Source organism: Mustela nigripes, chromosome 4 (genome assembly GCF_022355385.1).
Source record: "Mustela nigripes isolate SB6536 chromosome 4, MUSNIG.SB6536, whole genome shotgun sequence".
NCBI lineage: Eukaryota > Metazoa > Chordata > Mammalia > Carnivora > Mustelidae > Mustela > Mustela nigripes.
This window is the reverse complement of record NC_081560.1, coordinates 161,551,927-161,579,151: the sequence shown is the minus strand read 5'-3', so window position 1 is coordinate 161,579,151 and position 27,225 is coordinate 161,551,927. Positions and strand designations below refer to the sequence as shown.

At 52.3% G+C, this 27,225-nt stretch overlaps 1 protein-coding gene across 1 annotated transcript in view; it reads left to right on the top strand.

The window, feature by feature from the left end:
- Nucleotides 1-1,102: 1,102 nt before the first annotated feature.
- The window catches only part of SLIT1 (slit guidance ligand 1), a 164,365-nt gene continuing 138,242 nt past the window's right edge, over nt 1,103-27,225 (top strand). The window contains exons 1-3 of the mRNA XM_059398257.1: nt 1,103-1,401; nt 22,995-23,066; nt 25,106-25,177. Coding sequence (XP_059254240.1) covers nt 1,205-1,401; nt 22,995-23,066; nt 25,106-25,177 — 341 coding nt within the window. The 5' untranslated portion in view covers nt 1,103-1,204. The remainder of the gene's footprint in view (nt 1,402-22,994; nt 23,067-25,105; nt 25,178-27,225) is intronic.

Sequence of the window (27,225 nt, the reverse complement as noted above, 5' to 3'; positions counted from 1 at the left end):
CACCTGCAGAAATGGGAGAATGCTGGTGCGAGTGGAAGAAGGTATTTGCTGGATTTCCATCCCCCACTGCTACTCTGCCAACCCCCTAACCCTGACCTGGGAAGCCAGTATAGCCGAATGGCAGAAATGACATCTCTCCACGGGGCAAATGTCCAAATCAGGGTCATTTTCTTCTCGGTACAGCTAGCTTCAGTCTTCTCTGACAAGTGGGGTTGTTGCCATCTTGGTGGCAGAGGGGAGAAGACTGTACTCGATTTAGGGCTTTTATACACTCCTCCCTCCCCACTCCCAAGCTCTGTCTTCCAGGTCCCAGGCTCAGTAAAGCAGGCGGCTTGGAGTCCTGGGGCAGGGGGCTTGTTTTCACCAAGTATTGACAAAGCAAGTCTGGTGGGCCGGGGGAAAAGTTTCTGCCGTCGGGGGGGGGGGGGGGGGGGGGGGGGGGGGGAAAGCAGGTCTTTGGCCCCAGGGAAGGGGTCCAGGTGGCCAAATAAGATCTCCCTCCCCACTCTGGCCCAACTGCCTGGGCCGGCGTTCTGAGTACGGGAGTCTCAGTGTGCACATACTCGTGGTGTGTGTGTGTGTGTGTGTGTGTGTGTTTGCAACCGGCCAGGGCCAAGACTGGGCAGGTCGGGCCGTGGCCATCCTCCCATCCCCCGCGCAGTCCCCTGCCCGCGCCTGGCGCCTCGAAGGTTCCACCTTTGAAACTGTACGCGACTCGCTGCAGCCGCCGAGGGGTCGTCGGGAGGCGGGGGAGGGGGATGCTGGGGAAGGGCGGGGAGGAGTCTGGCTCTGGATGTGTGCTTTTCGATTGATGGATGACTGCCGGGTGGGAGCGAGCGTGGGGGTGTGAGTGTGTGATTGTGCGTGTGTGTGTGTGTGTGTGTGCGCGGGGTGCGTGCGCGCGCGGGGCCTGCCCATTTTCCTCCTCGCAGCAGTCAGTTGGGAGCTGGAGGGAGGGAGTGAGGGAGACGCAGCCAGCGAGAAACCGGAGAGGAGCCCAGCGCCCTCCGCCCAAGGCGCCCTCCCTCGGTTCGCACACAAGCGCCGTCGCTTGGAGGAGCGAGGTGCCTCCCGGCCCGTAAGGGCGCCGCGCACGAGCCTGCTCGGCGGCGCTGCCCCGGGACTGCACCTGGAGGCCGCCCCGGACGGGGATGGTAAGCGGCTGCCGCCGTCTGGCACACGAGAGGGACGCGGTGAGGGCACCATGGCGCTGACGCCCCGGAGGGGGCCCTCGGCGGGGCTCGTCCGGCCCGAGCTCTGGCTGCTGCTGTGGGCAGCCGCGTGGCGCCTGGGTGCCACCGCGTGCCCCGCCCTCTGCACCTGCACCGGCACCACGGTGGACTGCCACGGCACGGGGCTGCAGGCCATCCCAAAGAACATCCCGCGGAACACCGAGCGCCTGTGAGTATGGCCCCGTCCCCAGTGCGCAAGGAGCCCCCGAGGTTGCCCTCCTACCCAGACGCAGTTCGGGGCTGGGGTGGGGGCAGGACCGTTGGGGCCCCGGGCTCTGCAGCCAATAGAGGGGTCAGTGCCTGCCAGGGGCCTTCCGGAGCCAGGAGCCTGCAGCATCACTGTTTCCCTCTGCTGAGATTCAGAGGGCCCTGGTGGGGCTGTCAGCTCCTAGCCTCACACCTGCACCCTGCACTCAGCCCTGACAGGTCGTTCCCACTGCGCCAGCACTTTATTCCTCCAGGGTGCTGTGTATTGGTGCCAGAAAGCCTTCCTGGCACCCAGGGTGGGGAAACTCCTCACACTGCCAGGCACCACATCTCCTTTCGGGGGCATGATCTTGGGCAGTGTTCTGAGCAGCGCTTGTGGACTGGACTCTGAGGGCCAGCAGGCAGGTGATGGGCAGCCAGATGGAATGGAGTTGAAGTTTCCAGTCTTCCCCTTCCTCCCCATTGTTTGCCCCAGAGCCTTAAGAATTCTTCTCTTGCAGGTGTCAGGCATTGGTCCCCCAACTCACATCCAGCCGTCCCCAACCCAGGCAGACAATGGGACCTGAGGGATTTGGGTTCGGGGCCTGGGGTATGTTACATGGACACCAGGAAGGGGTGGATGTGATCCTGCCTGGGAGCCCCAGGATCATGCCGAGCGGTCAGGAGCCTGGAGTGGAGACACTGACCATGAAAAGTCATTAAAAAATAATTTTTCTTCTCTTATTCTCTCCCACTTCTAAATTCTGGAGGAAACTCGGCTCTTTCCAGACCCTCCGAGCTTTGTAGGGTGTGTGTGTGTGTGTGTGTGTGTGTGTGTTTACCGTGTGTGTGTGTGTGTGTGTGTGTGTGTTTATGGACCAATATAATTTGCCTTCCTAGATTCTCCTGCAGAATGTACATCTGTGTGAATTCCTAGTATCTGTGGTGTCACCTCAGTAATGGGAGGTTGTGCGAGTCCCTGTATGTGATTTTTGGTCACATGCTGGGCCTTTGTGCTGACTGCCTCAGGAGATTTTTGAACTGGACTTCGGAGAAGGCTGCCGGCTCCTTTGAAACCTGCATGCTCCTTCCCACACTCCTGGGCGACTGCAGTGGCTCTCAGGAAAGGCATACAGATTTCGATAACTTGAGCACATTTTCATGGCTTCCAGCTGGCCAGAGGCAGAAATTTGACCCTGGGGAGAGCTGTCTCTTGGATCAAACTCTGTACCAAGGTCAGCAATTAGTGAGCACACATTTGCCCCAGACTCTTCTTGGCTGAGTCTGAAAAATTCCCGTGGAGGTTTCAGAGAATTTGCAATCTAGATGCAATCTAGATGGGAACGTGTGTGTGTGTGTGTGTGTGTGTGTGTGTGTGAGTACACTGTGTGTTGTGGGGCTGGGGAGAGATGCTGGTGTGGAGAGAGGGTGGACCAAGTCACATTTCCTGTGCATTATGCTGTGTGGCTGTAGAGAGGGACTGAGGGTCTGAAATCCGCCCAGAGGACCCCTGAGGCTGCAGGGTCATTTTCTATACCTGTTCACTCTGGATCTATTCTCTGTTCCTTTGCCCACAGGGTGTTTCTCCTGCAGTTGTTACCCTGGTAGCAGCCTATGTCTGAGACACAGCAGCCCCTTGCCTTTGCTTTTGGATCTGAATCTTGAAGTCATCTCATGCCTTGCTCTTTCTCTCCATCTTTAATTCTGAGGACAGTGTCTATTTTGATGTTCAGGAACTCATGAGCTCTCTTGCAATCAGAGTGGAATGGAAGTTAAATTTCCTGGTGCAAAAGAAAGAGGTCCAGCTGCCTAGGTTGCTGTGTGACCTTGGGCAAGTTACTTAACTTCTCTGAGCCTTAGTTGCTTTCCATGCAGAAAATGGGGGTGCTGATACTAAAGTCTCTGGTACTTGTGAGGACCAAAGATAATGTGTGAAAAGTGCCTAGTTCATGATGATGCTTACTGAGTGAGAGGCAGCATTATACTAGGATCAGGAGAAGATCCCATTTAATTCATTATTTAATTCAGCAAACATTTACAGAGCTGGGAGCTGCCCTCAGTGCTGAGGCTCCAGCAGGGAGTGAGCAAGTCCCTGCCCTCAAGGGATGTACAGTTGAGAGGCCCAGACAGGGGACACCTAACTGCAAGCTTTTGGGAGAGGGCAAGGCTGGCAATGTGATGGGGCTGTGGTGGGGAGCATTGGGGTGGGAAGCACTTTTCTTGGGGGAAAGGTGCTTCTCAGAGGATGGGTCATTTTTTAGCACAGTTGGGGACCCAACAGTGGTTGGTAGGAGTGTGCTAAGCGGAGAGGGCAGACAGCCCAAACAGAGGGAATACATGAGCGAAAGGCCGGCAGGTGTGCCTGAGCCTGTCTGATGGGTGAATGGGCCAGCTGGCCGGGGCCGCAGTGGGCCGGGCCCAGTCCGATGTGATGGAGCTTGAGGCTGGGAAGGTTGGGAAGAATCAGGCAGTCTTTTCTCACTGGATTTTCCCTTTGGGGACTTCAGGGATGGAATCCACGGGTGAGTTATTGTGGGGGAGTCAGCGGAGACCTGGTCTTTGCTGTGGGCAGAACTTCTTGGGTGGGGAAAGAATGGAGAAAGCCGGGGGAGGCTGCCTTTGCAGCAGGCAGGCCTCGAAAGAGCCATTTGAGGAAGAAAAGAACACCCCGAAAAGAGGCCTTAGGGAGAGCTCAGGCAGACTCAGAATCACCGTAGCAAACCTCTCTCTCATCGATGTGGACGTTGTGCTGTCCTGGGGCCCAGAACAGCAGCCTCTGAGGCCGTGATATTTGGAGAGACTGCAGCTGTGCATTCGCCTTTTGTCTCATGGGCAGTTTCTATGGCAGCCTGGGAGGCCCGGCAACTTTATGATCCTCTATCCCATGACTCTGGGCTTGGGCCTATCCCCCCAAGTGGGAAGGAATTGGTGTGCTGTGGGGACTTCTGGGAAGAAGCTGTGTGGCCCCAGGGCTGTTGAGGAAATTGGCTGAGCCAGAGGGGCTGTGGGGCTGGTGGGCTGGGCTGAGGAAGGGTTGCTGAATAATTCACTGCAGTGGAACAATTAAAACACAGAGTGAGGGTTAGGGGTGTGGTGGAGGAGGCCTGGAAGCTTCCTCTCTTTGTAGAATTCAGCCTCAGAGGGACCCAGCCTTGGCCACTATTAATTGTCTTTTCTTTCACTCAAGGACTTTGACTTTCAGTTGGATTTTTTTTTTTTTTTAAATTAAAAAAGTCTTTTAGGCTAAAGTATCCAGGAGAGTGTGGTAAGAGAGTATATAGTGTTGGGGGGGGGACACTGCTTTTCCCTTCTGTCTCAAGCACTTGTATTCTAGGCTTGTGGGCACAGGGTGCAGAGATGGGAGAGGCCTGAGGATGGTGGTATGGCCAGGAAAGGCCTTGGGGAAGGACCCCTGGCTTCCATTTGCTCCCCCAGCCCAGGATGGTCTGCTGTTCATCAGTTTTGGGGGTCCCTCTCTTGCCCCCTGGCCAGTTGGTCCACTGCCATAGCCCGCTGCCTGCTGCAGAGGCCTGGAAGGCCCTTGCCTTTTCCCAACTTGGCCCCCGAAACTGGAGGCCACATTCAATGGAGCTGGGTGGTCAGGCTTGGGACTTCCCAGAGCACCCCAGATGGATTGCCTGGAAGCCTGTTTGGAAAGCCTAAAAAGCCAAATCATGACTGGGTGGTGGTCCTGGGGAAGGGTCAGGGAAGACAGAAGCCACGTGTGTACCGTGGTCTCCTAGGGCAGAGCCCTGCACTGTGCTGGGGAGGCTTCTTCTGGGTGGGGCTTGTGTCTCCAGTAGCACGTGCCCTGGGCTTATCGCTGGCTTCTGCATGACTGGTGGCAAGCCCCAGGTGCTATCTCTCCATCTGCTGTGAGACTCAGTTTCCCCATCTTAAAAGGGGAGGATGACTGTGTTGTAGGTTGGTGGCGAGGATTCAGGGAGCCAGTGCATGTAGAGGGCCTGGTGGCATGCTTGGCCCTGGGCTGGTGTGTGGAAATGCTTCGTGATAAAACTAGGTAATGATGTTATGATTATTTTTGTTATCTGAGAAGCTCAAGCGAAGGTTTGAGAGTTCAGTGGGGCAGCAGAGAGTTTGGGAGGTAAGTACGGGAGAGTTGGCCGAAGTGCAAGCCTGCTCTCCGGGCGTCTGGCTGTGCAGGGTTCCCTTCCTTGTCCCCGCGCATCTTTGTCTCGGTCTCCCGTGTTTGTAAGAAGGAGCCGGGGGTGGCAGGCAGGGATTCTCTGCAGGGTGGGTGGTGTGATGGCATGGTCCTTGAGCCAGCCTGCCTGTGTTGTTAGCACGCCTCTGCCCCGCAGCGGCTGGGGGGACCTTGGGCAAATTGTGGGTTTAATGAATTCATTCAACAGATAGCTGTCTATTGACTGTCTGCATGGAGCTGAGGGAACGGGGCTGGACACAAACCCAAACTGCTGTCCCTCCCTGAGTTTTAGTCCAGCAAGGGAGGAAGCGATGAATGGCACAGTATGAGAATAAACGCATAATTGTAAAGCGGGGTCAGTGCCCCGGACGAACGTGTGACATCTCAGCATCCCTGTTTCCTTGCCCCGAAAGTGGGGATGATGACAGGACCTGCTGGTTGAAAGGACAGGCTGGTCGTGAGGACTGCCTACAGGCAGGGCTAGGAGCTGCACTTTGCATGGGCTTGGGGAACAGCAGCAGCGAAGGCCCTGTGAGTGGTAGTATTATTATTGTTATTAAGATGAAAGAATTGCAGGGACAGGAAAGGGGCTGGGGCACCACTCAGGGATGGATCCAGCCTTGCTCTGCTCCCTCTTCCTCCCCGTGCAACCCTGGTGCTCTGGATCCCCAGCGAACCCTGCCCCTGCCTCTGTCCGGGCTCTGAGGCAGGGGGGTGGCTGTCGGCGGCCCCGGCTGCCCAAGGCTGCCAGCAGGGGCGGCCGTGCTCTTTGGGGCCGGGTGAAGGGCGGTGGGGACCGGCAGCTCCTGCATTACTGGAAGCAGACGGGAGCTTGGCGGAGTTGCCGCCTCCCGTTCTCTGCCGGCATTAGCAGCTCGGCAGGGCTCTTGCTTAATGGGATTTTCTCCCCAAATGCTGTAATTATCGCCATACAAATACTTATTACCCAGAGCAGATGACGGCCGGGCCTTGGGCAGTAGCCAGGGAGCTGGGCTGTGCTTGGGGTAGGGGGGTGGGGGGGTGGAGAATTGGCTCCTCTTTTTGATGGAGTTTGCGACCCCCTCCTCTGCTTTCTGGAACCCAGCCTGTGGCGGACAAACAGCTGTTGGGCACCTGCCGGGTGTGTAGTGCAGAGAGAGGTCCAGAGCGTGGACCCACTCCCCAGGGAGCCTGCAGGCTGGTGCTCGAGAAAGGTCTGTCTGCAGAACAAATGTGTCAAGATGTCTCTAGGGAGGGAAAGCACAGCGGCTGCCCGCGCAGGCTTTGGTGTGAAAGTGGCCTCTTTTGAATTCTGCCTCCATCAATGACCACCTGAAAGATCCCAGCTGGCTCCCTAGTGACTCAGTTTCTTCATCTGTAAAGTGGAGCCAGCGATAGCACTTAACCATGCCCGGCTGGGAGTTCGAATGAAATACTGGGTGTAGAGTGGTTAGAATAATGTTGGCGCACAGAAGGGGCTCTGTCGGTGTTAGAGATGAGGAGATGGGCGTCCGGGTGGCAAGGAAGGGCTGGACCCCTGCACTGATGAGGCTTGAGGCCTGGGCATGACCTCAGGAGGCACAGAGCTAAAGCGAGGGTGGGGGAATCTGAGGCATCAGGAAGTGTGTGCCATGCATTTGGGGAGGAAAATGAGGAACAGAGCCAGCTGGTGGGGTGCGCTTTTGTGTTGGTGAGTTCCGAGAGAGGAGATTCAAGTGAAGGGTTGGTACCGGGTCATGGGGCTGGGAAATAGGGGGCCATCCGAGGGAGTGTATGTGTATTTTTATAATTTCTTTCTTTCTTTTTTTTTCTTACTATTCAGTGATTTTTTTTTTAATCTCCAAAGTTGTGCAAACATCACCACAATCTAATTTTAGAATATTTTTTTAATCACCCCAAAAGAATCCTTTGTGCTAGTTGTAACTTTTTATTATATTACAATTACAAATTTATAGAAAAGTTGCAACAAAAGTATTAGGAACTCCTATATATCTGTTGTTCAGATTCAATTGTCTATATTTTTCCCCATTTGCTTTATCATGTATTATACACATGCACAATTTTTGGGGAACTGTTTAAGATTAGGTTGGAGGGGTGCCTGGCTGGCTAGGTTGGTAGCGTGTACAAATCTTGATCTCGGGGTCATGAGTTCAAGCCCCATATTGGGCATTGGCATAGTGTTTACTTAAAAAAAAATTAAAATGAAAATAATTAGGGGTGCCTGGGTGGTCCAGTTGGTTAAGCATCTGACTTGGTTTCTATTCAGGTCATGATCTCATGGGATGGAGCCCCCCCCCACCCCCGTGTTGGGCTCCGACTCAACAGGGGGTCTGACGGAGATTCTCTCCCTCTGCTCCTCCCCCTCACTTGGGCATGCATGCTCTCTCTTTCTCAAATAAATAAATCTTTAAAAAAAAAAAAAAAGAAGATTACATTGAAGATGTAAGTTTTTTCCTCTAAATAGTTTGGTGTGTGTTTTTCTGAGAAGAATAAGGCTATCAAAATCAGAAAATTGAACCTTGATACAGTACTGTTCATGTCTGCGTTTCATCAATTGTCTCAACAGTGTCTTCTGTGGTGATCAGAGGGTGGGATCACACATGACATTGACTTGTCACGGCTCTTTAATCTGCTTTAATCTGGCCTAGTAACTTGGCCTTTCTTTGTTTTTCTTGACCTCTCCATTTTTGAAGAATACAGACCACTTACTCTGTAGAATGTTGCTCAGTTTGGCTTCATCAGGTCTTCTCACCATCGCATTGAGGTTATGTCCTTTTGGCAGGAATGCTAAGTTAGCGATGTTCTGCCCTTCTCAGTGGGTCGTGTCGGAAGACACCTGAGGTCAATTTGTCCCAGTACTGGTGATTTTCATTTTGATCACTCAGTAGGTGGGTGTCTGCCAGGTTTCTCTGCTGAAAAGTGACTATTTTCCCCTTTATCATTGATAAGCCATTTGTGGGGGCGGGTACTCTGGGGCTATGTAAATATCCTGTTCTTCATTAGACTTTCACTGGTGTTAATACGTATTGTTGAGACATTTCTAACTTCTTTTCTTCTTGGTTTATTAGTTGGCATTGTACTGTAAGAAAGAACTTTCCTTTCTCCTCCATCTGTTTGTTAGTTTATTACAATAGGGACTCATGGATTACTGTTTTATTCTTTGGGTTTTAATTCGTTACTATCGCTATTTATTTTGCTGTTCAGAATGTCCCACATTTGGCTGGTGGGAGCCCCTTCATGCTGTCCCTGTGTCCTTTTGAAAAGACCCTTTGAGCACTTAGGCACAGGGGTTTTGAGTGGAGGGTGACAAGTGTAAAATAGTGTTTTAAGACATTCTGTTGCCTGGCTTTGGTGTGGAAGATGAACGGAGCAGGAAACCAGCTGGCAGTGGGGAGACCAGTTGGTTATGGTGACCGTGACTGTGGTTTCTGGCGTGTCTGTGACAACGGTTTTGCTGCCATCACTATATTTTTATTCTTCAAAAATTTTGAAAACTTGTATTTTAAAATAATTTTAGACTTGCAGAGAAGTTGCAAAAATAGTACCAAGAGATTTGCCATATACCCTTCACGCAGCTTCCCCTAGTGTTCACGTCTTTCTTATCCATCGTGCAATGATCAAAACTAAGAAATTAACACGAGTCCAAGACTATAAACTGAACTGTGGACTTTTTTGGGATTTTACCAGCTTCTCCACTAATGTCTTTCTTCTATTCCGGGACCCAGTCCAGGATTCCACATGGTGCTTAGTTGTCATTTCCTCTTAATCTCCTTTAGTCTGTGACAATTCCTTAGTCTCCTCTTGCTTTTCATGACATGGACGCTTTTGCAAAGTACTGGTGAGTTACTTTGTAGCGTGCTCCTCACTTTGGCTTTGTCTAGTGTTTTTCTCCTGATTGAATCGAGGTTATGGATTTTTGGCAGGAATGTATGGGGATGGTGTGCCCTTCTCGGGACATCCCACTGGGGGGTCGGTGACACTGATCTCTCTCATTGCTGGTGTTGTTAACCTTGACCTCTTGGTTATGATGGTGTTGAGCCAGTTTTCTTCCCTGTGACATTCTTGAATTTGCATCCACAGTTAATAACTATCTAGGGGAGATACATTGAGACTGCCATGACTTTTTTGTCCTCAAATTCTCACCTACTAATTTTAGCACCCATTAATGGATCTTGCCTGCAACCATTATTATCCAATTTTGAATTTCTATTTCCTTCACTCCTTCTACATTTATTAATTGGAATTCTTCTGTAGGGAAGAGCACTTTATTGCTTTTTAAGAAGCTGGTTCTTTTGGTGAGTACCTTGGGTTTTGAGTTCCCTGAGGGCAGGGGCTGTGTCTCCTGTATCTTTGTATTCCCATTGCCTGGTGCATGGTAGGTGCTCACAAAAAGTGTGTTCCAAGAGTTGGGGTTTTTTTTTTTTAAACATTTGGTAAGACATGTTATGTTTCTGACCTTTGCTTTAGAAAATACAGTCATGGGCACCTGGGTGGCTCAGTGGGTTAAAGCCTCTGCCTTCGGCTCAGGTCATGATCCCAGGGTCCTGGGATCGAGCCCCGCATCGAGCTCTCTGCTCAGCAGGGAGTATGCTTCCATCTCTCTCTCTCTCTGCCTGCCTCTCTGCCTACTTGTGATTTCTCTCTGTCAAATAAATAAATAAATAATCTTAAAAAAAAAAAAAAGAAAATATAGTCATTGTGGATTGAATCATGGTCCCCAAAGATGTCTATGTTCCAATCCTGGGAGCCTGGGATTGTGTTGCCTTACATGGCACAAGGGCTTTGAGATGCAGTTGAGGACCTTGAGATGAGATGACCTTGCGTTATTGGGGCAGGCATGACGTCATCCCCAGGGTGACGTAAGAGAGAGGCGGGAGGGTCAACACTGGAGAGGGAGATGGAAGCAGTAACAATGGAAGCAGGAGATGGGAGTGGTGGCAGGAGGAGCCACGGGCCAAGAGTGGCCTCCAGAGCTGTAAGAGAATACGTCTGTGTTGTTTGAAGCCCCTGAGCGAGTAATTTGTCACATCAGTGGTAGGCCGTGGCCACAGTCCTCATGGAGTTCGGCCGCAGACGCTGAAGCAGGAAGAAGCAGAGAGAGCAGGGTGATGGGGCCCCAAGCCTCCAGCCTGAGAGAATGATTTTGTGAGTGGAGTGAACTTGGGGAGGGCCATTGAGCCTGGAGGAGAAGCCGTGAAGCTGGCTTCTCTCTCTTTTGTTTGAGTGACCAGTAATCAGGTATGTGGAAAAGATGACCCTAAGGCTAGGGATAGGGAATGGTTACTCTGTAGAGTATGTGGGCTGGAGAGACAGTTGGGAGGGCGTCCTGGGGAAGAGTGGGAACAGAAACGTCTACGGGTATAAGAGTTTCCTGGGGGGAAGGCGGGGTACCTAACTGGCTTGGTTAGTACAATGTGTGACTCTTATTCTCAGCATTGTGGGTATAGACATTACTCAAAAAAAAAAAAAAACAAACAAAAAAAACAAAAACCTCCTTTTTTTTTTTTTTTCAAGATTTTATTTATTTATCTGTCAAGGAGAGTGCACAAGTAGGCAGAGTGGCAGGGAGAGGCAGAGAGAGAAGCAGGCTCCCCGCTGAGCGAGGAGCCTGATGTAGGACTCGATCCCAGGACCCCGGGATTATGACCCGAGCCGAAGGCAGCAGCTTAACCCACTGAGCCACCCAGGCGCCCCCCAAAAATAAAATCTTTAAAAAAACGAGAGAGAAAACTTCGTGGGAAGCTAGTATAAATGCAGATTCCCAGGCCCATCGCAGAGATGCTGATTCGGCAGATTTTTGGCAAAGGCAATCCAAGTGATGTGGAAACAGGAGGTGCCCAGAATACCGTGTGAGAAACACTGCTTCTGGCTGGGGTTCCCTGGTGAGGAAGGCACATACTTCGTGGACCCATGAGGACCACCTTCAGTTTCTGCCCATAGTAAGGTGGTCGGGGTACTGACTTCCAGTTATAAAACCAGTGAGTCCTGGGGAGGTGATGTACAGCACGGAGACTGTGGTTAACCAGCCTGTTATTGTGTATTACTGTGTATTACTGTGTATTTGAAAGTTGCTAAAAGAGTATATCTTGCAAGTCCTCATCAAGAGGAAAAAAAACATAACTATATGAAGTGACAGATGTTAACTAGACTTACTGAGCTGATCATTTTGCAATCTATGCGGACCTCCAATCAATCTGTTGTACATCTGGAGCTAATGTAATGTTGTATGTCAGCTGTGTATCTCAATTAAAAAAGAAAGAGGGCAGGCCATAAGGAGGAGAAGGCGGAGAGGCTGGAGGAGCTCCTGGCCGTCTGTGGATCAGAACTTGGCCGGGGAGTTATTGCCCGTGCCAGAGAAGGAGCTCGTTGATGGGGAGGAGGCCGAGCCTGGGAGAGCAGCCAGGCTGTCTGAGGACGAGGGCCGAGACAGCTTCTGGACCCGTGGTGGTGGTGATGGTGGGTGGGTCACTGGCCATGCTGGGCAGCCAGTTTCCTGGGAGAAGTGGGAGGCAAAGACAGATGGGTGGGAGCGAGCCGATGGTGAGGAAGTCTGTGGCAGGAGAGAACACGCGGGAGCTTCGGGGGCAGCCGGTGGACTGGAGCACCGAGGGGAGGAGGGTGATTTGGAAAGGAGGAGCCAGACACGTGGGGGTGGGGGAGGTGGGTCAGAGAATGAGAGAGGCAGTGAGGAAGTGGGGTGGTGCCTCCCCATCCGGGCCAGGCTCAGAGCGATGCTTTACCCTCCTCTACCCTTTTACTGCTCACCACGGTCCTGGGAGGAAGGTATTATCACCAGTCTGCTGATGAGGAGATGGTCAGAGAGGCGTATCATGGGCTGGGGGGCAAGATGGCTGGTGAGAGGTGCCCAGGCTCTGGGTGCTCCTCGAGGCTCTGAGACGTGGACATGTTTAGTTTTTAATTCGGACTACCACACCGCATATCTTAATAAGCCCTGGCTTCTTTTGTCCATTCATTTATTAAACATCTATAAAACCCCCATCAGGGCCGAGCACTGGAGCATAAAGGCAAACTGGCCACGACCGAGCTCAACCTGCACACGTTTCCGGGGTGGACCCACATGCAGGCCAGCATGGGGAGGGCTGTCCTGCTTCTAGGTGGGGGTTGATGAGCAGAGTTGGGGGGGTGCAGGGAGGTGGTGTTACAGATGGAGGTCGGGGTCAGGGAATTAGCTGGTGGATGACTTCTCGGGGGTCTGGAGTGGGCAGTGGTGGGGAGGGGGTGACAGGCAGTGGACACCGAGGCTTGGTGGGTGGCAGTGGGGTGCAGGCTGCAGGGTTGTGGTTTAGGGGTGGGCGTCAGACCTGGGAAGAGCAAGGCCAGGCCTTGGTAATGAAGAGACCTGAGGACAGTCTGGACCTCAGAACAGAATACAGCACGGAGCTGAGGTTAACACCTGCGCCCTGACCCCCTCCTACCCATCAGGATGGCTGCTCTCAAGAAACAGGAAGTAACAGTTGGTGGTGAGGTTGTGGGGACATCGGCACCCAGGTGTGCTGTTTCTGGGAATGCAAAATGGGGCAGCTCCTCTGAAGAACATTCTGATCCCCCCAAAAATGAAACAGAATTACCATATGATCTGGCAAGTCTGCTTCTGGGTGTACACCCAAAAGACTGAAAACGGGGTCTCAAATATTTGTATACCTGTGTTCCTTGCAGCATTGTTCACAAGGGCTAGCGGGGGTGGGGGGTGGGGGGGCGGGAGCAGCACCTGTGTCCGCCTGCAGTAAAAGGGCTAAACCCAGGGGGATGTGTGCACACACAGTGGGATACAATTCAGTCTTAAAAGAGGAAGGACATCCCGTCATATGCTACAGTGTGGGTGAAACTTGAAGGCATTATGCTGAATGAAATAAGCCAGTCATAGACAAATCCTGTATGATTCCACTGATCCGAGGTATCTAAAATAGTCACAGGGCACCTGGGTGGCTCAGTGAGTTAAGCATCTGCCTTTGGCTCAGGTCTTGATCCCAGGGTCCTGGATTGAGTCCTGCCCCTCCACCCAGCTTGTGCTCTCTCTCTCTCTCTCTCAAATAAACAAATAAAATCTTGTAAGGGCCTATTCAGCCAGAGCAGCCCCACCCCGGTTGAACTGCCATTTTGCTATAAAGCTTAAATTGAACTTGCCCCACCACCCACCCGCCAGGGGAACTTATTTAAAAGCAAGTCCGGGAAACCAGTCCCATGTAGCAAAGTCCAAGTACAAGGGTGGGTCAGGCCAGGTGGAGGTATTCAATCAGTGCTGGCGCAGACTGACTCCTAGCTACCAAGGAGTATGGGCCCCCGCCCTTTGGGAGCCTTTTGGCACCAGTCCTAACCAAGGTGTGATAGGCTGGTTCAAATATCTACTAGGGTAAATTGTAATTCAGTTTGTCACCTAGCATCACTGTGGAGTTTTCTGTGTGTGTTACAATCTCATTGGCCACCTGTGTGTGGCCAGGCCCAACCACATGGCCTTTGCTCTATAAAAGTTAGTCTGGAAAGCAGGGAGGGGTCGGCCTCTCGGTAGGGGAGGCCCTGACTGGTCTGTTTGGCGTTCGGTCTGATTCCTGATGCTTGGCGCGAAATAAAGCTTTGCTTGACCTTCACTTTACTGTATCAGTCTCGCCCCTTTAATCACGGACCCATTATTGGGGTACCCAATTTTGGGGGGACCCAACAATCTTAAAAAAATAGTCCAGTTCACAGAGACAGAAGCAGAATGGTGGTTACCTGGGTCAAGGGGGAGGAATGGAGAGCTATTGCTTAATAGAAACAGAGTTTCGGTTTTTCAGGATGAAAAAAAAAATCTCTGGAGATCTGTTGTACAACAATGTGAATGTGCTTAATACTACTGAACCTAAAATGGTTAAAGTGGTAAATTTTGTTCTGTGTATTTTCTTGGAATTAGAATTAAAAAGGAAGGAAAGAAAGAGCTAGGCGCTGGAGTCAGACATGCCTGAGCTTGCCTCCTCTACCGACTTACTGGTGGGCTAATCTCGAACAAGTCCTTTAAATGTTTCATGCCTCGGTCTCCTCATGATGTGAGTCCAGGCTGAAAATAAACCTTGGAATCAGGTGCTATCACGAGGCTTCAATGAGTCGGCTTGGTTGTGACAGTATAGGTATTGTTAGAATTTGAACCAAGGCAACAAGACGGGTCCCCAGGAGCCAGGGGCAGAGCGGGACCAGTGGCAAGTCTGCCCTGGCCTGGGGGTCCCTGGGCCTTCACGATTTATTCCATTCTGGAGGGCAGTCCCAGCGTTGGGGTTGGTCCCAGGCCTGTGGGCTCTGCTGGGGCTGGGGAGGTTGGGGGAGCTTCCAGATCATGACCCACTGAGGACTGTGGGCAAGGCTCTGCCCGCTAATGGGAGTGTGGGCCGCCCTCCGGCTGCGAGACGCCAGCAGCAGCTGGGCTCAGGGGGCAGGACGGCTCCTTCAGCCTGTGTTTACTCTACATGTTCACTGTGTTCACTCTTACTGGGTTAGAGTGTCGGCCGGGAGCCGGCCAGAGGTGGTCTCTTCCTTCCTAGCCTGGTGGGACAGAGACTAGCCTTTAACAAAGGACATCCTATTGCACACGGCTCCAAATTCCAGTCCCAGCTCTGGGAGAGGAGCTGCGTGAACACAGAGGGGAGGCTGGCCCGGCACGGATGTTTCCATTGAAGTCCTGAAGGACAGTTGGGGTCAGTCAGGTGTGTGTGTTGGTGGGCAGGTGAGGAGGAGAAGACTGTTCTGGGTAGTTCTGGGCTGAGAGAGCAGCATGGGCAAAGGCTCTGTGGCAGGAGTGCTAGTGTGTTGAAGGAGGTAGAGGAGCAGAGCTGCAGAAACTCTGCGGGCTGGTATTTTCCTGTGAGAGCTACTAAGGAAAAATCCGTGTTTTAACCTTGAGCTGTGTGAGAAGTCACTGGGAACACTACAGTGTCCTCTGTGTGTAGAGATTTTCTTGGCGGATGTCCATTTGGGAGAGCATTTTCTTTTTAATTGTTTTTTAATTATTTTTAAATTTATTTATTTACTTAAATATTTGTTTTATTTGTCACTTTAAAAATATTTTATTTTTAAGTAATCTCTACACCCAGCGTGGGGCTCAAACACATAACCCTGAGATCAAGAGTTGCATGCTCTACTGAGCCGGACAGGTGCCTCCGGATTTATTTATTTTTAAGTCAAAATGTAATTGACATACAGTGATAGATTAGTTTCAAGTGTACAACATAATGATTTGATGAGGGAGAGCATTTCCCTCCGATTGTTCCTTCCTTCCTTCTAGTAGGTGCCACGCCCACGGTAGAACCCAACATGGGGTTTGAACCCATGACACTGAGATCCAGACCTGAGCTGAGATCAAAAGTCAGATGCTAAACCAACTGAGCCACCCAGGTGCCCAAAGGGAGAACATTCCTTCAATAGTGTATTTCTTTGCTTTGGGGGTCAGGGAAACTCGGAAAACCCCCTCAGCTTGTGCTGTTTGGAATATGTCCATTTTAATGCAAGTCTGTTCATGCTTTCAAGGACTACGTCCTGCCGCATCTCTGAGGTGCCATGTACCGTGTTAGACCCTGAGGATATGATAGAAGAAACCAACACAATCCATGTCCTCTGCAGGGGCGGAGATAGCAGTCAAGGAAGCCCCCAGACCATATGAAATGGCCTCTGGCTCCTGCTGCCGGGGAGAGGCTAGGAGTATTCTAGGCAGAGGGGATGGCCTTTCAAAAGCCCTGCGACAGGAGGGAGTGAATCAGAATGGGGGCATGTGGGACAGGCCACATGGGGCTTGTAGTTCTTGGTGAGAAGATTTTTGTCTCAATTCCAAGAGCAATGGGGATTCATTGAAGGGCTTAAGTGGGGAGTGACACGATCAGATCTGCACCTTGAAAGGTGTGGCTGTGGCTAGGAGATCAGATTGGAGGGAAGATGGGGGAATGTGGGGTACCCAGGGGGGTGGCTCTACGGGACTCCAGCCCCATGGTCATGGGCATGCAGCTGGGTGGCCTGCAGGCCGGGGTGTTCAACCTGCCGTCCAGGGGCCCTGGCTGGGTAGGGAAATTCTCCCTCCCCTCTGATCTCCCTTCTGACTCTGCAGGTGCTCCTTGCCACGGATTTGGCCAGTGTAGGATTTCAAAGGACAGAGCCGAGGTGTACATTTCCCCAGCCCAGAGGCCTGTCTCAGCCCCAGTCAGAGCTGTGTGTTGATTTTTTTGGTGATCTAGCAGGAAGGGATTTGGGGGGTGGCCTGAGCCTCTCCGCTGCCATTGCAGACTTGGGACACTGTGGGAAGGTTCTGGTTCTTAGGGAACTGGCGTTAGAAGTGATGGAGCTCTATGGCACGAAGGGCTCGTGAGGCCCATGGGACCCCCAGAACACACAGTGAGCGACCCAGGCTGTTTATTCCTGCAGCTCTAGGAGCTCTGAGGGGTTCTTTCAGTGTATCCCCAAACACCCAGGTGCTGGGGATCAGATTTTTGTTTCCTGACAGGATTCAAGAAATCCTTGTGTGCTTTTGTTTTTATCTTGGTTACTTGGCCTCAGAGAATTTTCTCCAAAATCTTCCACCACTGAGGTTTTTCCTTCAGGTTAGGACCACACAGAAGCTGATAGAAATCAGTGCCATCTGCCACTAGATTGTATTTTCTCCAGGGAGAGAAGGATGGAGGAACACTCCTCACTTTTGGAAGAGAGAGAACTGTCTTAGGCCATCTTCTCTGGGTTTTCCCATCCCAGGACCTGCAGGCCACCAGCTGCTGCCGGCCCCTCACTGCTTAGCGGGGCCTGGCCCGTCCAACACCAGCCCGAGCTTAGCCTGGGTCACCACCCTCCCGGTGGAGCCATGTCGTTGAGGGAAACCGCAGCTAGAGCAGGAGCTGTAAACTAATCTCAGTACGTAACACTCATGTGGAGAGCCCTTGTGTGGGCTTGTGTGTACCAGGCATTGGTCTCAGTGTTTCAGACGTACTAAGTCATGGGGATGCCTGGGTGGCTCAGTTGGTTAAGCATCTGACTCTTGGTTTCGGCTTGGATCGTGATCTCGGGGCCTTGAGATCAAGCCCCGTGTTGGGCTCCAGGCTCAGGGGTGGGGGGAGACTGCTTGAGGTTCTCTTTCCCTCTCCCCGCCCCTCTCTAAAATAAATAAATAAATCTTAAAAAAGGAAAAAAGAAAGTAATATTAAGTCATTTACACCACACCACACCTTTAAGAGGTGGGTACTGTTGTTATCCTCATTTTACAAATGGGGAAACTGAGGCATAGAGCATTTAAGCTAAGAGCTAGTGATGGTGGAGCAGGAATCTGAAGCCGGACAGTTTGGTTCCAAAGGCCAAGCTCTTAGCCACTAAGAACACACATGACGCAGCTGGCTGGGGACCTCCTGATATTGTTGCTTAAGCAGAGCACAGGGCCTTAGAACAGGGCCCAGGTTTCCTACTCAAAGCCTCCACGTTGTTTCTCATGAGCACTTGGGGTGAGGAGTGGGCTTGTGAGTGTCGTTGGCAGGAGGCATCACGATGGTGGGGGGTGGGGGGAAAGAACATGGAATCATATGGGCCTGGGTTTGATCCTAGGCCTACCCCTAGTTAGCTGTCTGGCCCTGGGCAATGGCTTCATCAGTTCTGTGCCTTAGTTTCCTCCTCAGAAAGGCAGAGTGAATACAACTCAACTCACTGTGAGGGTCAGGGGGGAGTGAGGTGAAGCGTGCTTGGAGTTGGGCCCAGAGCCTGCACCCGGTGGGTGCACAGTAGGGAGGAGTGGCAGATGTGGGCTTCGGCGACAAGAACCTCAGGGAGCCTCGGGAGCTGGGGATCAGGGTTCTTCCTGGAAACCACGCCTTGGGACCCCCCTGGAGGCTCACCCCACTTGGCTGCTCTGGCTGCGAAGGTCTTAAGGTCACAGCAGCTTCTCCCAGCTTCTTTTTTCCGGGCGGCTTGCCGGAGAGAGTGTTTCCATGGCAACACCCAAGGACCACCTGTTGGAGGAATTAGGTGTCGGGGAAAAATGACCTCCTTGCCTCATTCCAGTGGCCTCTGCTGAAGGTTTGAGGGGAAGCGGTTGGTCCAACTTGGAAACGCGATCCTGGTGAGGGGCTGCCCTGCTGATGGGGCAAGGGTGGGCTGCCCAGGGGAGGTCATTCTCTGGGCCCAAGTGGCTGCCTCCCAGGCTGCCTCCAGAGGGCGCTCCCCTGAGAGGAGGCCCTGAGCTCCAGCTTAGAGACCGAGGCTGATGGGGAGAGGCGGGGGCTGGGTGGGCTTGGGTGTCCGTGGACATTCTTGTCCGGAAGCAGCAGGGCCTCCTGAGAGAGAGGCTGTATTTGCCGCATTGTTCACCTGCCTGTCCCAGGTCTTCTCTTGCATGGGGGGTGGAGTGGGGAGCAGGAGGAGGGTAGGGAGCCACCTGACTGGCCTAAGGAACCGGTCTGGGGTCTGAGCAGTGGGGCCTGCGCCAAAGGGTAAGAAGAGAGGCATGTGGCAATGATGTCACCAGAAGTCCTTGTGAGCCCTCAGCCCCCCACCACCTCATGGGAATTCCATCCTCAGGGATTCCTGATTTCCATGTTGGGCCCTGCCTTGTTCAGACAAGTCTAAACATTTTCGTTTGCCTCAGTTTTGCTGCCTGTGAAATGAATAGTTATTGAAGTCAATTGTCTTATAAACTGTGCTTGACCCGAGAAAGAATGGGCCAGTTACTGTAAAGCTCATCAGCTTTTTCATGACTTGTGGCTGCATAATCCGTATCGAGAAATATAGTCCTCCCAAATATCCATCAAGCTTTGCGGAGTGTTGTTTATAATTGAATGATATCAAAACAGTTCAGGTGTCCTGTAGCCAGGGTTCAGGGAATGCCCCAGTAACGTGATATATTCGAATGCAGGGATAACTGATGGCCATTCAAGAAATCATCAGTGGGGAACGAACAGGGCATAACATTGTGGAAGGAGTCCATACCATGTATGTCTTACTCGTCCCGGCATCTTCAGAACCTTGCAAAATGTTTTGCAAACAATAAGTCTTCAACCAATATTTATTAAATTATTTCAACTATATAAAGATTGTGTGCAAAGGAAACAGGCTTGGATGAAACTATTCTAGAATGTTAACAGGGCTTCGTTCCGGGTGATGAATTTATGTGTGATTTGAATTTTTTTTCTTTATTATTCAGATAACTGAAACAAATTAAACAATGTGCATGTATTACTCTTACTTTTATTTTTATTTATGTATTTTATTAGAGAGAGAGCATGCATAGGTGGGGAAGGGGCAGAGGGTAAGGGGAGAAAGAACCCCAAGCAGGCTCCACGCCCAGCACAGAGCCTGAAAGGAGGCCTGATCCCAGGCCCTCAAGATCCTGACCTGAGCCAAAATCAAAGGCCAGACACCCAACCAACTGAGCCACCCAGGTGCTCTGTATTACTCTAATTTTTAAATGCAATAACTTGACTATTATGTTGGCTTATAAAAATACTGATGTAATTTTAAAAATTCAAGCAAGGGCTCCTGGGTGGCTCAGAAGGTTGGGCAACTGCCTTCACCTTGGATTCTGATCTTGGGGTACAGGGATTGGGCCCCATGTTGGGTTCCCTGCTCAGCAGGGCGTCTGCTTCTCCCTCTCCCTCTGCCTCTCTCCCTTCGCTCAGGTGCTCCCTCTCTCTTTCTTCCAAATGAATAAATAAAATCTTTTAAAAATTTCAAGCAGTACAGAAAAGCATAAAAAGGAAACTAAAACCACCATTTAGCAATTTTAGGCATTACTGTGTGGCAAACAGCCCCCAGGGAGCTTGCTCGGTGCACAGACCAGGATGGACATGTGTATGGATTTTTCCTGAGCGGGCTCATAGAATACAAGCTGGCTTGTGACCCTTTCACCGCAGACTGTATCATGGACATCTTGCCCTGTTAGTACAAGATGATTTGTGGCCTTTTAAACGACTGCGAAGTATCTGGTTTCTCAGATGTGCTGGAAGGTCCACTAAACGTTGCTCTGGTGACGTCCATTGCAGCTTAACATTCTTGTTCTTGTCATCAGTGCCAATGTGCCGTTATAATAAAAAAAATTAAAACAACTAAAAACTCCATGTGGTTCTGGGTTTGGCGATGAAGGTTTCAACAGGCTGGCCCAAGGAAACCGGCCCTGCTTGCAGAGGGAACCAGTCTGAAGGGTTTGTTGATGATGTTCTCGAAGCTTGAAGCATGGTTATCGGCAAGGAGCAGATTAGGGTGCAGTGCAGGTGAGGCTTACAGGTGGCGGTTTCAGGAAAGAATCCTTCGTTCAAGAGAAAAGACCCACACGTTGGAAAGATCCTGTCTTGGGTGCCTGGGTGGCTCAGTTGGTTAAGCGAGGGCCTGCTGCTGAGGTCACGATCCCAGGGTCCTGGATCGAGTCCCGCATTGGGCTCCCTGCTCTGCAGGGGGTCAGCTTCTCCCTCTGTCCCTCCTCTTACTTATTCTTACATCTCGATCTCTTTCTCTCAAATAAATAAATAAAATCTTTAAAACAAAACAGGAAAAAAAGGAAAGAAAGAGAAGAGCCTGTCTGATGTGGAGAAGACCTCCTCACAGGATTTAGGGTGGGGAGTGGCTCAGCCTGGGGCTTTCATCAGGGGCCCCCTCACCTTAGAGAGGGCTCAATCCTCTCTCTTCAAACAGAGATCCCATTTGAAAGAGATGCACAGGGAATGAGTTTTTCAGCTGCTCCTTGGGATCAGGAGATAGGCTCAGGGGAAGGGCAGAGAGAGTGATGGGTAAATGTGTGTCCTGTGTGTCAGTGGCCCAGCCTGCTGGAAGGAGTGTGGGCCCTCGGATCAGACGGCCAGATCTCTGCTCTGTCGTGTCCCAGCTGGTGACCTCTGGAAGACAACTGACTGCTCTGAGGCACAATGTCCTCATCGGTAACATAGCTGCTGACACGACTTTCTAGCCCCTCATGACGGTGGCCCCAGAGTCCTGTGTCTGGAATGTGTGGAAACTAAAATATGGGGTTTGTAGTGGGTGCAACTCTAGAACACCGTCTAAGCCCAACATACTCCCCAAATGCTTACAGGAGAGGGATCTTGGTGTTTTTCAAAGCAGCTGGGATTTGGGTTGCCCGGGGCTCGTAAGTGAGGAAGCTGTGGGGGAACAGGGTGTGTGTGTGCGCATGTGCATTGGGATGGGGATGCTTAGGTTGTTGCCAAGACCCTGAGTGACTGTGAGGTGGTGAGAAAGAGGAGGAGATGGCGTGGATGTGAACATGGAGCTGCCACAGGGAGACAGATCAGATGCGGAGGTGACAGCTGGGTGTGGGGCCAGGCCTGACGGAGCTTCTGCTGTGTGTGGCTCAGTGGAAGAGCTTTCTGGGGAGTGCTGTAGCTGCCTCCTGGAAGGACCTGTTTATCTGAGGCTGCACCAGCTCCCTAGGAAGAGAAGCGGCCTGACAGAGGCGAGTGAGCTTCCCTGGGAGGCTCAGCAGGGGCCCTATGGCCTCTAATGTGGCTCCATGGCCAAGTCTGTGGTTGGGGAAGGCTGAGGAGGACCACATATAGCCTTGGAAGGGAGAAAGGGCCAGAGGCCAGGGTGGTGTGGGCAGAGGATCCCCTGAAGCTCAGGCTTGGCCCTGGGGTCCAGACGGCGGGCCCCCTCCCTTCCTTGGCCCTGCCATCCTTCCCCTCGATGGAGGACTGTCCTCGTGGTGCCCTCCTGCCTGCGGGCCACCTTGTCTCCCTGTCTTCCTCTGCTTGCTTTCTCAGGCCCCCTGTGGTCTGGATTCACATGCCCCCAACCCTGCTTCCTGCAGTTCCTGACTCCCAGCCTGTCTCCTCCCTCAGCCCCCAGATATTCCGGGTGTTATCTCCTGGAATGTCCACTCCATCCCTCTGGCTGGGCACATCTGCCTTGTCTTTTAGGCCTCAGCTTGAACCCCATGTCCTCAGCCTCCTTAAAATGCATGGCCCACCCTGCTCTCTCCTGCTCAGACTCCCGACAACATGTAGGAGCTTTGGTGTCTGCAACGGGGCCCGTTCCCGGCACAGGCCATGCTCTTTACTGTTTAGGCCCTGTGCTAACCCAAGGAGATAGTCGCAATTATTACCCCCACTTTATAGATGGGGGATCTACCTGAATAACCTCCAATGGCTGGTTTCCAAATTCTTCCCTGCAGGAATGTCTTGTCTCTCCAATCAGCCTGAGCTCTTTCTGGGCAAAAGCCATGACTTTGGCTCGCACAGCTCTCCCAGCAGCAAGCCCGGGCCCTGTACATTTCCCTGGCTGGCTGGGCATCTGTTGCAAAGATGGGCCTTGGCTTGTTGGGCCTTGACATGGACTTGGGGGTCCCAGGCTTGGCTGGGAAGCACCTGGCCCCACTAGTGAGAAGACAGGCTGGAGTTCCGTGGAAGGGAGTATGGAGCTGAGCCCTGGCCTGGGGGCCTGCCCCTGGCGTCTTACCATTCCATTCTCCTTTCCTCCACCAGGGAACTCAACGGGAACAACATCACTCGGATCCACAAGAACGACTTCGCGGGGCTCAAGCAGCTGCGGGTGCTGTGAGTATGGGCTGCTGTCCACGCTCCTTGCCTCCTTCCTGCCCCTCCCAGGCAGTGGTCCTGGCTATGGGTTGTAGGGCTCCTGCCTCTGGAGTCAGTCTTCAGATGCCCTGAGGAGTCTGGGGTGGAAGTGATGGAGAGGCCTGAGTCGGATCAGCCGCCGCCTTGCACAGGGCTGAGGAGCTGCGCGTGGTGTAGGCCCCAGTGGTCGCCACCTGGCAGGACCAGGGCTGGGCTTACAGGGTGTCCTATCCTGGAATGAGGGAAGCCTGACTGACCGTGAGGAAGCTTTAGGCCTCTGGATTGGTCTGCTGGGGCCATCAACACAAAAGACCGCAGACTGGGGGCTTAAACACAGAAGTGTATTTTCTCGCAGTTCTTGAGGCTGGAAGTCTGATGTCAAGGCGCCATCCAGGCTATTCGTAGTGAGGCCTCTCTTCTGGGCCACCTTCTGGCTGTGTCCTCATGTGTGCACAGAGAGAGGTCTCTGGTGTCTTTTGTTCTTCTATGAGGATACCAGTCCTATCAGATTAGGGACCTACCATTCTGACCTCATTAAACATCAATTACCTCCCTAGTCTCCATCTCCAAATCACATTGGAGGTTAGGACCTCAGTGTACGAATTTTGGGGATGCATTTTAGTCCATGACTGTCTCCATAGTTCTTTTGACTCTGTGCCTCAGACAAACTCCCCAGTGAGGCTACAGTTCCTGCTGACTCGAGAGGGTAGGTGAGTGGGGACTGTTGAGGACAGAGGTGGCTCTCCTTGGGTGTCTGACAGTGGCAGATATTGGAGGTGGCAGGTGTGGCTCTACTGGGGTCAGTTGCCAGCAAAGGAGCCATCTGTAGCATTTCCCTTGTCGAGCTGGGCAGGGGTGAGGTGTGAGGAGGGGAAAGAGTGGATCCCTTCACCTCTCCCTGCCCTGCGGCTCTCAGACACATGCATACATTCTGACACATTCTATATCAGACAATCATAGGATCCTTACCCCGTACTCCCAGGGTAGTGCAAGTGTCCTGGGGCCTCAATTCTTTCAGAACTATTTTTCAGCTTGGAGGACCTTTGGTGGGGCTGGGGACTTTGTGTCTCCATCTTCTCCGGGGTCCTAGCTCTCAGTTGCTGGGCAGGGGTCTCTGCTGCTCCAGAACCCACCGACCCTTGACTCCTTCCGAATCTCCAGGAGTGTCTTCTGAGTCTGGGGGAAACCCTCCTTCGCTCCTGGCATCCCTCACTCACCTTGTCCTCCAGTCTGAGCTCCTCAATAGCTCAGGCTTCTGGAAACAAAGTGGAGGAAGAGAAGTGTGCGGTAACAGCTTCTGCCTCCTTCCCTAGGAGGGTGTGGGGTCCACATGGAACCTCAAGCCACCTGCTTAGGAGTGGAAGGGGGGAAAGGCAGGGAGAAAAATACACTCGACCATCTCAGAAAGTACCACGCAACAAGCAAACTGCCTGCCAGGCGGATGTTCTGGGCTGTAGGGACGTACAGTCTCATGGAGCCAGGTGGCTGAGTTGGCAGCAGATGGGGCCAGGCAGTGCAGGGGTGCAGGCAGAGGGGGTGTTGTCTGCCAACTGAAGAGTGTGTTTGCTACATGTGTGGGCTATGCCCACTTGGCACAACCTCCCCTCCCTCTGCTGTGGGCCCGTCCCCCTGCTCTGCCCCTTGGACACGCGCCCTCTGGGCCAAACGAGGGTATGTGCCAGCAGCCCCAAGTCGCTCCTGCTGCCTGGGTTCCCGGCTTCCCGGAGCAAGGATGCCTTTGGAGCCGTGGCCTGGTGCTCTGGTGTCCTGGTACCCCGTGGCCCTGGTGGCTGCAGCGAGCTCCGCACAGGCTCAGGGCCTGGATGTGTGTCTTGCTGTCAGGCCTGGGGGTGCTGAGGATACCTGTTGGGAATCTGCAAGGTTGGGGGGCAGCTGAGGCTGGGACCTGGGTGTGTGAGCGCCTGGGACCCTGCTCTCATTTCACTGCCTGCTGCCGGCTGCTGCTGAGAGTCCCCATCCAGCATCTTCCAGCTGTCCTTGTGTCTTTGCTTCCCCAGGCAGCTGATGGAGAACCAGATTGGAGTGGTGGAGCGGGGGGCTTTTGACGACATGAAGGAGCTGGAGAGGCTGTGAGTATCCACAGGTGCAGGCTGAGGGTGGCGGGGTGGCACTGAGGGGACAGGACGGCTGAGCCCAGCAGCAAGGACAGGGTGCGGGGAGAGCCTGGCATGCCCCCCTCCACCCCACCGCCTCCTGCTGGATGATGGGCGCCAGGGGCAGCCACAGCTAGGGAAGTGGTCACAGCGTCATCACGAGGTGACAGTGAGGACGTGGCTGGAGGGTGTCTGCACCCCACACTCTAAATGCCAGTCTCTTTGTTGTCTTTCCCTGATAATGCATTGTGGCAAAGACCCCACGCAGTACAGAGGAAGTGAAATTGCCTCCTATAATCTCAGAGCCCAGGCGTGACCACTGTCTGTGCTTCTGTGTGTGTGCAGTGGGGAAGAATGGGTATGCCAAGGGGACTGTCAGGGAGACTCAGCAGCCACCTGAGAAGCTGGGTTTTGGACGTTCAGGGCCACAGCACAGACACTGGAAGGTGATGTTTCTGACTTACATGTTGTCTCTAAACCCAGGGGTTTTGCATTTGAGAGTGGGTCTTGATCAAGTTTTGCATTTCAGGTTGGCAAAAATGAAAAAAAAAAAAAAAAAGGATTGTGGTATGAATGAGGTGGGAGAGGGACACCCATTCACTGGGGTCACTGGTCTCACTGTTCCACTTTGGTTTGGCTCTCAAGAGGTGTCAAGAGTCCTAGAGTTCATGCCCTCTGAACCAGAAAGTCCATTTTACTTTAAGGCAGTTATCAGAGATGTGGCGAAAAAATGTATATATCCAGGATATTTTTTGCACATCTCTTAAACACAGCAACAAAAAAATGGAGAAAGCCATTCTGGTGGAGACATGGGTTATCAAGTCACATTTTTGAAGAATAGTTAAGGCCATTGGAATGTGCTCACAATATAATATTAAATGAAAAAGGCAGGAAGTGATGTTTATGTAAATCACATCAACTTCTGTGTATATAGAACACAGGAGGAGGAAAGTAATTGGAAAGATTAACCCCCATTGCACTGAGTGGTGGGATATCAGGTAACTTTAATTTTACTCTTTGTGCTTATCGTTTTTATGGATTTTCTTACAATGAGTTTATAATTATAACTATAGCTACAGTTGATTGCCTTATTCTGTGCCAGACACCAAGATAAGCTCTTTGCCCTACAATATCTCATTTAATCCTTAAAACAACGCTGTGGTCAGTGGTATTTTACAGAAGAGAAACAGAAGGGCACTGAAGTTAAGGCACTTGCATTATTAAGTGATTAAGAGGGGATTAGAACCCGGATCATTTTGCCTCCGAAGCCTGAGCTCTTAACGACTATGACCTTATACCTCACTTTTCTCTTTCACTTCAAAGAAAGTAGGGTATTAAACAAAGGAAGAAGACTATGGTTGTCGCCTTGCCTTCCTGCAGCCTGGAAGAAAATCAAGGCATGTCTTCTGCGTTCTTCACCCAGGCCCCAGAGTGAGCGATAAGGGGCCTGCCGTGAGAACAGAGGACTGGAGCTGTTTGTTTTCTTCCAAAGGCTCAGGACAAAGTACACATTCTTGACCGGGCTGTGAGGGCCTGATTGGGACCCGGACCAAACCCGCTCCTGCAGCTTCAGCTCTGGGTGCTGGAGGAGGAAAGGTGTGGGCGGTTGGGGGGGGGTTGTCAACACCCGATGGGGGTGCCCGCCTCATGTCTGCCGCTGCCTTTGGGAGGGGGCAGGGCCCTCCTTTTTGAGTCCAGACTTGTCACTGCAGACTTTGTCCCTTCTGTCCTGCTCCTATACCTTCCTTCCTGTGCAGGTGCCCCACAAGTTCCTAGCAGGTGGTTCTTCTTGAGGGGTGTGACCGCTGTGTCCTGGGGGGTTGTCACTGAGGCCGGCCAGCACCCTCTCCTCTGACTTGCTGGAGACCAGTGGTGGATCCATTAATCCTACACGTTGTGTAAAGCGGGCAGTCATACACACTGCACGTACTCTAAACGTTCCCTTTTGAGCACAGACATGGAAGTGTGCATTTATCGACCCTCTTCCCCCCCCCCCCCCCCCCCCCCCCCCCCCCCCCCCCCCC